Below are 12,020 nucleotides of genomic sequence, written 5' to 3' on the forward strand. Positions count from 1 at the left end.
GATGTAATACTTAAAGTTGCATTTGTAGCTGCAGGGATGGGCCGGGTGCATTATTTTGGACAATGACAAATTTTGTAAGAAAGTCGAATGTTCATACGGGGTGGGTGGCATGGTGGGGGAGAAACTGGCTACAATGATAAGAGAGAAGAATGAATCAATTCTCTGATTGTCTCATTTGATTCTTTTCTAAGAATGGGAGAACTAAATCTTCATTTGCTCTTCTCTGGGTTAGCTGGTTCTGAGTATTCACAATGCGTGACCGATCTTAACAGGGGTGCATCGTAACACCAATTACTGACATGGCTTGGTCTTTCTGCCCCTGCCTGTATTTCTCTTCAGGATGGAAAGTGAGATTTATCTATCTGATAAGTTTGTGAGCCAGCCTAGGCCTATGTAGCTCAGGCTCCATCCTTTCCTTACTTAAACCAAAATATCAGGACTCCCAGGCCGGCATTTTTTCTATACGGCAGTCACATGGGCATGTTCTAAGGGTATGTCTCTGAAATTAGACTGTACATCAGAACTCCCTGGAGGGTTTGCTAAAACAGAGGTTTCTAGGTCCCACACAGACTTTCTATAGGGGTGAGACATTTCTAGTAAGTTCCTAGATTATGCTAATGCTGCTGTCCCATGCTTTGAAAACTGTCTGAAGACATAATAAATGATTTTGTCCTTGCTTTCTTAGCAATTCATTTCACTTGCCAGATGAAGTCAGAGTAAAAAAGAGAAAGTGCTGGGAAAAACTATCTTAAGAAAGATGAAGAAATGGTTGTGGAAATTCTTTGATACCTTTGGAAATCAGATTCAAGCATGGGTCAAATTGGTTTTAGGTTTATTTTGTAAAGACTGAGATATTATACTACAGTAGTTTTTTTGTTAGTCATCACCAGAAGAATAACTACTTGTTTAGAGAAGCTTGCTCATGAACATGGCAGTGGGTGCAGACACTAAGCACATCTAACCACGCTATTCCAAGTTGTCATCTTTGAAAAGGGTACAACTGAAGCCCAGCCTAATTAGTTAGGTGGACCCAAATTTAAAAAAATAAAAAACTCTAAAAAAATCAAAGACTGATACTTTTAGGGGAATTAATTATATTTGCCTACAAGGACAGTTATTTGCATAAAAAGGATATGCAATTTATACCATAAGTTCTACTTATTAGATATAGGTAAAGTCTTAAAATACAACTGTTTTAAAATTTAATTTACATGTAATTGCATTTAGGGTCATTTGGTCTTATTGATGAAAAGATAAAAAAGAAGGATTTTGTCTATCTAAGCACAAGAAGTAAAGTATCTCTCCTTTTTGAGGGCTACATAGGATGAATTTCTTAGAAAACAAAAGCAAAAACTGCTTCTGAACTTTCTAAAATCGTGACGCATGCCTCCCACAATGGACTCTGCTGTGCGTGGTTCCCAAGTGGCTTCAGGCAAAAATGGCTCTGGTGGCGTCTGAGTCAGCTAAATGGGGGATGCCCATAGTTTCTCCTTCCCAGGAACTGAAATGCCTTACTTCTCCATGACCCTCTTGAATAACGTAATCCTTGCATCCTTTTTCAAAGTTTAAGGCATGTATACATAGTTTATCATCTGAACAACATTATAAACTTCCCATGACCTGAGATTACGCCTTATCCTGCTTGCAGCCTTTCATAGCACCTGTAGGGGGCAGTGTCTCAAGCAGGAATTCAAGGACATGAATAAGTGAACATGCCCAGGAATAAATCAGACAGGAGTACACCTCCAGGTGAAATGGAAAGGCAGCTAACTATGACCCAGGACTTCCTCTTGCTAATGTCTGCTCTAAGAGAACAGATTGTGGGACACAGTGTTTTTACATTTCAACACAGCATTGTGCTTTGCTTCTTAATTTGAGCATTTATTAAAAAAACAGGTTTTGGATATCTAAAAAGTCCAAGGCAAAGTTCAGAAAAATGCTATGAACAGTCATGATTTTGTCCACATGGAAGATAATATTTTGTAACTGTCAAAAACACTATAGGATGCTATCCAGCATATTTTTGGCTCTTTTAGCTTTGGTACAGAGTGAGCCAGTACTGTCCAAGAATAGTTTACAGTAGATGTTGGAAACAACAGAGAAGTTGGAGTACATTTAAAGGATTCAAGAGAAATTCTCTAATATGACTCTTGCTACATTTTAGAGCCAGCATTTCTTTCCCCTGTGAAAATGAACCCATGATTTTTAAATGTATGTCATTGGGAAAGTATGAATCAACTGATGAACTTTGAAATAACAACATAAGGGGAAAAACAGTCTGTAATTTTTATTTGAAGATGCAAACATATAATATACTGTATAAATTAGTCTCTGAGATAACTGGTTATATAATCCACCTTGCCACACTTCTTTCACTTTATTTTAAACGTCTGACTTGGGTTCCACCCATAAGGATGGTACAGATAAATCCACTTCTGTGGTTGCAGCAAAAAGGCAGCTTAAGGGATTATATGCCTACATGAACTCCGCTCAGTTTATGATTTGTAAAAAGAATTAGCCAGGCAAGGTTTTAGCACAGAAGGAATAGCACAAGAACAAGAGAGAAAGTGTGCATTTAAATCATTTCTTAAAATACACTAAAGATTGGGCTAATTCTGAAAATAAACTTTGATTAAACATTGTATATCAACTCATTTTGTTTTCTCTCATTCACTCAATAAGCCCTGTTTATGTGCTAGGTACTGTATAAAGCGTTAGGGGTACAGAAATAGAGACAGTCACTGCCCAGGAATCTCTAGTCCAGCTGGGAAGAGAGACAAGTAAACAGTGTCACAGCTGGGTAAGTGCAACGACAGGATTATGCCTCAAGCGTTTCAGGGATACCTGGAGTCTTAGACTGGAGTTGGAAAGAGGTTGGGGTGTTAAAAGGGCTTGAAGAAAACAGAAAAAGTTGAGGGTGCCGGCATTCCAGGGATAGGAGATAGTACGTATGAAGGGGGTAAAAAAGCTAGAAAAAGTACTGTCAGCTTGAGAAATCAAATGTCTCATATTTTATCACAAGTGGCAAAACTACTTGTTTTAATCCAAGTCCTAATTCACAAAGCAAAGTTTTTAAGGGTTTTTTGTTTTAAAATATGATTCCTAAAAAGCATTACTTCTGACCTTTTTATATTTTAGTTTCTGTACTATATCACTGACAACAGAGAAGCTAGGTAGAGAAAAAGACTAAAAGGTTTGCAAAGAAACAGAAGGTCAGAGGAATATAGTGATGAGAAAACTACACAGAGACAAAGGAGGTGGTTTTGAAAGATTCACACGCACATGGTTATTGAATGAAGTTAGGCAGTGTCCCCTCTGAGGACTTTTTTCTCTCTTTGTCTCTTTCTCCTCTTCTTTCCCTTCCTTCTGTCTCCCTCTCTACCTCTTTCTCTCTTTCAAGAAATCCCCAAAGAGATCTAAGAACTTACATGCATGGATGCAGAAACCTAGTCCCACTGATGGTAGCTGGGGCAAAGCTATTTCTAACCCTCTTCACGGTCTTCTGTCCTCTTTTCCCTGCCCTTCCCCTCACTCCCACACCAGGCACCAGGGGAGGGGGTTGGCCAATTCAGACATTTGGGGGAAGGAGGAGAGGTTGGGAAGGAGGTGCTAAGGACCAGCTACTGGGAGAGGCGAACTTTTACTTCTGAGATGTACACTGCTTTGTCACCTCAAGTCAGGGAGAAGAAATGAAAAGAAACAAGGATGGGGAGGAAAAAGGCAACACTGGATCTCTCTATGAAACTGTAAAATTCACTTCTGCATTGGAAAGGTGGGGAAGACCTTTTCTCCTTTCTGACAGCAAGAACCTTCTGGGCATGAGTATCCGACTTGGGGCCTGACCTCAAAGGGGGTAAATGTGTACTGAGAAATATAGATGCAAAAGTTAACTTTCCAATTCCTCTTATTTTTGTAACAACAACAAAAACTGAGCATGAGGAATCTGAAGATTTAGAGAAGATTTATGTTATACCAAGGTTTCATTTTTGCCTGATTGTGAAACCTAGTGAATTAAAAACCCAGTTTTAAACGCACCACATGGTATTTTTCTGGTCATGTATCAATCCGAGAGGAAAAAATGGAGACGAAGTACAGTTTACTAATTAGAATCCCAGTGATTAAAAAAAATTCCAGCAGGAGGAGCTCTAACATGCTTTAGAGTTCAAGCTTGAAAAACAAAAACACTGAAAGCAAACAGAAAAACAGAGAGGTGGTGTGCTTTGCAAGCTGCCATGTCAGTGAACAAATACGTAACGGAGTCCAATTAAATGCTCAGTGCGAAGACAGAATGGCCCACATTTTCTCCCTTCCACAAGTCTCCGTGTTCTGATGCAGTTAAACTGGGCACGGATCTGTGGTGTCAGGGAGCAAAAGGTTGATTTCTAGGCAAGTGTAGAAATTATTCTTTTCCTCTTGAAGTATCATATTGTTTCTAAATGAGTCTTCTGACGCTGGCTCAAAAACTGCCATTTTAAAATGAAATCTTCATCGGCGTTTGAAGGCACTACAAAAACTCCTGAATGTTCTTCTCCTTTACTCTGCGGCTTGTTGGACGCTTTTTTTAAAATGAGAGAAATGCTGTGTTTGTAAAAACTGGTGCTAAAAGGGCAAGGAATCATAAGTCCCCTGGGCCATGTAAAGAGTCTGCAGAAAGAATTACAGCTTTCTAACACACTCACACACATCAACTGGAATACAAAGAATTTACTCAGGAAAACAGTGAGAAGTATATGAATTTAACAGTTACCGGATTTTGAGGGTAAGCCTTTCCATTCTGGACAGTGTTGTGGGAGAGGGATAGACAAGTGGGTGCACAGTATGATCACAATTACTTAACCTGAAGGAAATTTTCAACCAATCCCTTCTAATCATTCGCCAATAAGAAGTCAAACTTTTTGTTTTACACCTTAATGGTATGCCCACATTTAAAAATTTTATACTCGCTCCTACAGAAACTTTAACTAGACCAATTCAGGCCAAAAGTCACTAAATAAAGCTAGTCTAGACGGAAAAATCTATGAAAACCATATGTCTTTTAGGCATCTGTCTTACAAAAAACTGCCATCATCTTGGAGAAATAGTTCACAAAATATGCTTTTAGGAAAACACTGCTGTAATGACCATGGGAGCTGTGCTCAAGAAGACGGCTGGGGAGAGCAAAGCTAGAATGTTTACAAATAAGAGGCTCTCATTTCTACATATATCTGTCTGTAACCATCACTGAGAGGATGGGCAAAGGCAGATGTAATTTATATTTCCACTCTTCTAGAAGGGATCAAAAAAGTTTACAGTTTTGTTCCTCCACACCCCCACAGAATGTTAGACCAACGGATCTCAAAGCATCTCTGTTCTCACTCACAGAAAACTGTTTTGAATAATCTTGTACGTGGATGGGGCCAAAAAACCAGAACATTTTCTTCTGATTATTACCTCATCTGGCGGGCCTGCCAAACACAGCTAGAAGGCAGGTGTCCGACAGAAGTAACCAACGGAAGACCGTCCTATATAATTGGGTGTAGTGCCTAACTTAGAGACAAAAGGGATCAGAATGACGGGGAGTACAAAGCAGGAATGCAATGAGAATGCAGTAAAGACAAATGTCCTAAAACCTTGCCTTTCTGCTTTAACATCGCTTTCCGGACTGGAGACAGTGGTCAGCACTACCTTCGTTATTCTAGCTCCATATTTTTGTACCTCAAAATGCACCTTAATAAGTGGTATGAAATCCACAGACAAAAATGTAAAGGTTAACTTTAATGATAAAAATAACAACATATAGACAGAAACCTGAATAGTCTACAGAGACTGGGAAAGTATTTGTAAGTTGCAAAGATTCCCTGTGACCCTCAAGAATATTTTGCTGAGACTTCTTGCTCTACAGGGAAGGGAACAACACAGTAACCGTGGTTATCGGTATGAATGCCTCATGTGCTGTTCAGTCACAAGACTGAATAAACACTATATATCAAATGGAAAGGGTCCTGGGTTGAAGGAGGCGAGTATAGTAAAAAAAAAAAAAAAGAGGGAAATCTACAAGATGTCATCAATCACACACCAAAGTTTTAAGCAAAAGCAAGAAACACGATTTCAACATGTTTATTCAAAGATACGGTGCCTCAAAATGAATTTCCAAATACTTATTAGTTTTAGAGTATTAAGATGGTAATAGGGTAGTTTAGAGTGTTCGAAATATTAAAACAAATCAAGGAATCATATCAACAACCCTCATCACAGATCCCTAAACTGAACTGGAGAGCATTTAAGTAGGTTAATCAAAGTCCGCTGATGAATTGCAGGGATTTTTATGGTCCATTAATTTCAGTCCTGAGAGTTCTGATACTACTACTATTACAGCTAAAACTATAACTTTTCTTTCTTTCAAAGGATATGTACAGCATGGATTTATTGTGACTTTAGACCCAGTTACGTGGAGGGAAATTACTGCAGTGGTTTCTCTAGTTAACACATTTACTAATGTTTCCTTAATTTTCCACCCCAAGAGGCAATAATTAAGGTAGCACTGGCCTCACATGAAGTTTTATTATTTTAGTTATTAAAATACTTTCCAATACTGCTAAGAAGTAAAAAGAAATTCTAGTTGTTTTAAAAATAAGTAGACGTTTTCCTCATTTTTATAGCTTTACTCCATGAATGGTGGTCTAAAAGGCAAAGCAGAGTGCAGACTTTCTGGCGAAAACACTTGAGCACGAGACTAGGAGGAGATTTATTTGAGGGAAAAACTGCATTCACTCTTAAAATTGGCTTCAAAAGCAATCCTAATATAAAGTTAAAAAATGCACATGGTACAGAATATACCTTACATAATTATCCATTTCCAAGTGGAATAATTTCATTTTAGATTCTCTGAGCTGCAAAATATCTTTAAAAAAGGCTTTCCCATCTCCTCTTATCATAAAAAGTCTCATGCTAGATGAATGTCAAATATACTGAAATGTAGATAAAGCTGCTCACGAAAATCTGAAACCTAATACAGGTATCTATTTACATGGTGGAGGCAACTGGCATATTTGATTGTAAAATAAGATTATTTTCCAAATCATATTCAGAGCCACCTGAGGTCTCCTTTCTCTCGGGTTTCAAAATTGCCACTGATGCCTGGGGATTCACTTGTGGTGATATATCTAGTTGGTGGTTATCTAGTCTTTCCCTTATTCTCTCTTTCTCAAAAACAAAACAAAAACAGAAAAAGGATAAAGTTTACTTCTAAATTTTATATTAACCTACACATTTACTGGGTTCCCATAACAGCAGCAAGAACAGTATTATCCCATTTTTCAGTGTTTAATCCCAGTGGGGGAAAATGCTGACTTTATGAAGATTTGGAATTCTCCATGTGTCTGAGCAATTAAAATCAAGAAGGCCTGGCCTCGTCATTGACCATGAGCAATTGAGAATTTTGCCATTTACCATTTTGATTATGCATCTTTCCCCCTGGTCCTTGGATGGAATGTGTTCTTTCTACAATTCATGTGAGCTGATAATTTTGGCTGGAGAACAGGAGTGGACAGTTCCTGGTGTTTATGGGAATGGTTAAAAAATAATTTCAGAAATTAGAGCACTCGTTGTTTGTGGATTTGCCTACCATGTGGCTCTGATGCCTAAAAATTAGCCAGAAAGAAAAGAAAGTATTGTGCCATGATGAGCCTGCCTCAGTTCTTTGTGGCTTTCGACACTGCCCTCTGTAGGAATTCTATTTATGGTCAGAGTTGCCACATGAGCTTAAACTTCATCTAAATACTGTTAATGTGGCATCAGTACACAGGCAGATTCTTAGAAACCCAGTGACTTTCCAACACGCCCCTCACCCCCCACCTCCTCTTCTACATTTAAAAATACTGGCCAGACTAAAAGTGTAATATTCTTTTGGAAACGGCACTGGGTAAGCCAGATGGATTTCATTTGGCAACTAAAGGGTGTAAATATATGTTTAGATTCAGAGGTTCCCCTAGACAATGGTTACAAGATGTTGGCTACAGTAAGCTGAGGGTTTCAACGTAGGGCATTTAAAAATTCTATATTTAAGCAGCAATAAAATAAAATAAAATTATGACAAGTAGACAACAGCCATCAAACCCTCAGTTAAATCCTCAGTTCCTCTCTCATACAACTGGAGGTAGGCATGTAATTCATATTCTGAGTGAAAAATGCAGCATTTACATTTTCATGTTTAATTTCCTGGCTATTTATTGGCTGAAGTGGCTCTAGTAAGCTAAATTTCACTTCTGATTTTTTCCTTGTAACTGATAAATCAGAGGGAGGAAGAAGCATCCAGCAGCTTATTCTTGGAGCTGGCTGCTTACAGAAAATTTAGAGGTGAAAGAGCCATGGATCATGCTGTGCCATGAATCTCTGAAGTCATTGAAAAACATGCCATCTGACCATAACTGCCTGAAAATGAAAAATCGTTCCCCGTAAAACCGTTCTTTTCTTACAGTGAGGGAGACAAAAGAGGGCAGTGATGAAACAGAAGTACTAGCTTGTGTGCGTCTACAAGACTGTGGGTCTGCTTACACTGGGTAGAATTGTTTTCTTTTCTTTCAGCTGACATCAACTTGTATGTAGGAACATTCAGCAGATTCCAGCTGGTGACAGTTGGCTGCTGACTGGCTACAGGACGAATAATAACTATTGACTGTGCGTTTTTCACCGGACAATGGCTCTTGTGCCAGACTCCAGTCTTGGCTGTTTTCCTCGATCAGGTGAAACCAGGGGTGGATGGGCTACCCTGAAACTCAGAAAGGCTTTCCCTTCATTGTTGAAGCTTAGCAATGTACAGCCCCAAACAAGAACAATGACAGAGCTATTTGCTATTATTTGTTGTGAGACGTGGAAGAAGTTGTTTTGTTAACTCAGTGCCAGTTACCATGGGGCTGAGATGGTATATGGTCTATTGTTATATTTATTGCCCTGCTTTCTGTCTGCATTTCTGTTGTTTGTACTGTCTCATGTAGATCCTTTCTTATTTTCCTTTTTCTTGTACCCTCCTGCAATATCAGATGTTTGGAAAAGTAAGATAAGGGGCACATTGAAAATTTAAAGGCAATCTGAAGTCTATCTTGACACAGCTGTAAAGCTCCCACATTCCTGAGCCTGACCTAAATAGACTGCCAGTCAGTCTGGACTGTGGTGGGATGGAGATGTTTGTGTAAAGTAACTCAAGTTTGCTAGACCCAAGAAGGAAACCACCAGACTAATTTACTTCCACTCAAACTAGAATGAAACCAAGACCCTGAAGAAAGAAAACCTTTGACATTAACCATTGATCCACTTTAGTGAATTATTATGTTACAACCAGAATCACTGTGGTATTTGAATGATTTTGATGAAATATTTAATAGAGAGGATCAAATAAAATTAAAGACATTTTCTTTAGTGAACATCTTGTGGCCAAATTCCTATATTCATGAAAATATATTAAGCATCATGACAACTCATGGTAAACCTACAACAAATTATTAATTACATTTGGGGTTTCAGTAACAAATTCTGTGACATAGTAGCCTCACAATATGCCTCAAATATTAAGAATCAGAAACAATGCTTTGAAGGTGTTTCTAGTCTCAGCAATTATACTTTGTAAAAATCCTTGCTTGATTTTTAAATCCAGTTGCTAAATATAATAACTGTTCCCTGAAAAATCAATACACCTAATCATAAATTTATCTGTTTGTTCTTTAAAGGAGAAAGATGGTGAGGAAAATAGAAAGCTCATGGCTGAAATCAGAAATCACAAGATGAATTCATCATTCGTCCAAAGACACTCAGCTGCTAAAAGAAGTCATGCTTTTAGAGGGCTGTTGAGGAGGGAGTAAGTCAGGATGTTTCCAGAACATGACTGCTGAGGAGTCAGACACAGGCTAGTCCCACAAGTTGCTTAACTGTCCGTGAACCCTGAGCCCACGACTTCAAGGCTCGGCAGCTTCGTCCTTCATGGCACCAAACCTTGATATTAGGGATGCAAAGACACACTCATAAGAATCACAGGTTTTCTCTTATTCAAAATTTGGGGAACTGGCTAAAAACAAAACAAAACAGGGGAGCTTTATCCCTAGGTGAAAGGGATTCTGTGTTATCTGTCAGTTAAATCAATGCATAAAATATGTATGCATAAAAGAGACACGGTACAGAAGACATCAAGGTCAACCATTTAAAACAAGATTAAAGAGAATCAAAGGGCTTTTACCTTTGTAAAGAAAAGAACATGCATGCATGGACTGTCTCTTCACATAAAGAACTGATGTATCTTTTGCTATGGTTAGTTGAACCATGAATTACTGAGAATGTGGGGCTGTGAGGAGACTCTCAAGGTGCTCCATGTAAAGTCAGGGAAACTAAGTCATGGAAGGAGTGCAAGTGGGAGGCCCTGGGGTAATCTTAATGCTATTCCAGGGCTGTCCCTGCAAGGCAGGGATGCCGGTATCACCATGGGCCTCCCCAGAGAGAGACTCTTTCTATCCAGCACTCTTGATATCCATGCTGTGTTTCTGTCATGTGAATGAGCTGGAGTAAAAGCTAACCCTCTCCTCTGATTCACTTGTGTCATTTTTAAAAGACACCATCAGACTTGGTGATAGGGGGTGGTTAAAAAAGGACTTCTATTTTTTTTTTTAAGTTTTTTTTTTTTTTTAAATAGAAGACTGGGTGATGAGGTAAGTGAAGTTTGCTTTTCCTTGGATAGAGACCCTTCCTCCCACCCTTATCCCCTTTTGACCGTTGCAAAATAGCTTAGTCCAAGGAAAGGGGAGAAGACAAATGAATAAAATAATGCCAGAGTCACCGTTGCCAGGAAAAACACACTCTGATTCAGTTAATTTGTTCTGTTAATGTCAAAGGCTGTGATTCCCAATTAGCTAATTTTAAGAAGCTCTAACTGAAAATAGCTACATCAGCCCTAGACATTAGGATCCTCAAGTAAAAGAATAGGGCCCCTAAAGAGGTACTGAGGTCTGTTTAAGAGTATCTTGCTAAACAAGGATACAACTAAATGGGGTTTTCCAACTGGGTTTCAGCCCCTCCAGAGAAGCTGATGGAGGTGAGAGAGGAGGGGGACACACGAAACCGTCTAGCATCAGAAAATGTTCCCCAAGTCAGATTTATGTACAGTCAACTTTCTAATGGTAGAATCATCCCTGTTGATGAGCCTCTTTTGGACAGAAATGCTTCCCTAGTTCAGGAGGAATTAATTAAAGCAGGCATGTAGTTTGCAATATTTCTAGCTCCCTCACTGAAAGGCTCCATGCACATAAACCAGAACAGTTTGAGCAGCTGAGAAAACCTGGGCCAAAAATGACTCCACCAGCCTCTCTCCTTCCTCTTTCTTTACATTGAAACGGAAAGATAAAATAATAATCACTTAAAAAAAAAAAAAACAAAAAAAAAAACACCCAGAATACTCATGGTTTCTGTACAACTGTAAGCACTTTCATTATGTCTGAATAGGGTCATAATAAATCTATGCTCTTAAAAGTGAAGATCATAGCCTGCTAATGAAACTCTGAATTATCCGGAAGAAAACTAAGCTCGGGCACACAGTGCATGGCAGAATCCTCTGCTGCTAAAAGTTCAGTGTTTGCCTTTGTAACATTAAAGCCCAACAGGGAGCTGGCGGGATACCCCTTGTGCTGTCTTGTCATATTATGAGTTTCTGGTTTCAGATAAAAGGGGAGAAAGGGCCCTTAAGAAAGCAAAGGACTGGGGAAAAAAATTAAATTTCCTTCTCGGAAAGCTAAGGGTTGGTTTTCTGAAGATGATGGATAATGGCATTTCAAGTTTTTTAGATTTTAATAGAGAAAATGGAGGCAAGTCATGGAGGGAAAAGAGAATACATAAATAAATAGAACAAGGTGAAGTTTCCACAAGAATTCCTTTAACTTTTTCTTTCTTTCTTTCTATCTCTTTCTCTCTTTCCTTTCCTCTCTCTTTCTTTTTTTGAAATCTTAAACCTCATTTCTGGCTTGCATTTGGTAGGATTCCCGCTCTGGCTTTTATTAAAAACAGAC

At 38.7% G+C, this 12,020-nt stretch overlaps 1 protein-coding gene across 6 annotated transcripts in view; it reads right to left on the reverse strand.

Annotated features, from left to right (window-relative positions):
* Positions 1 to 12,020, reverse strand: part of DNM3 (dynamin 3) — a 645,907-nt gene that overhangs the window by 15,579 nt on the left and 618,308 nt on the right. For 2 of the 6 annotated variants that reach the window (XM_070385288.1, XM_070385286.1), the window contains one exon: positions 5,337 to 9,963. The exons of the other annotated variants lie outside the window; for them this stretch is intronic. In XM_070385288.1, coding sequence (XP_070241389.1) covers positions 9,927 to 9,963 — 37 coding nt within the window. In that variant the 3' untranslated portion in view covers positions 5,337 to 9,926. Of the gene's footprint in view, positions 1 to 5,336; positions 9,964 to 12,020 lie in introns of those variants that run through there. 6 annotated transcript variants of the gene reach the window in all.

Source organism: Bos mutus, chromosome 16 (assembly GCF_027580195.1).
Source record: "Bos mutus isolate GX-2022 chromosome 16, NWIPB_WYAK_1.1, whole genome shotgun sequence".
NCBI lineage: Eukaryota > Metazoa > Chordata > Mammalia > Artiodactyla > Bovidae > Bos > Bos mutus.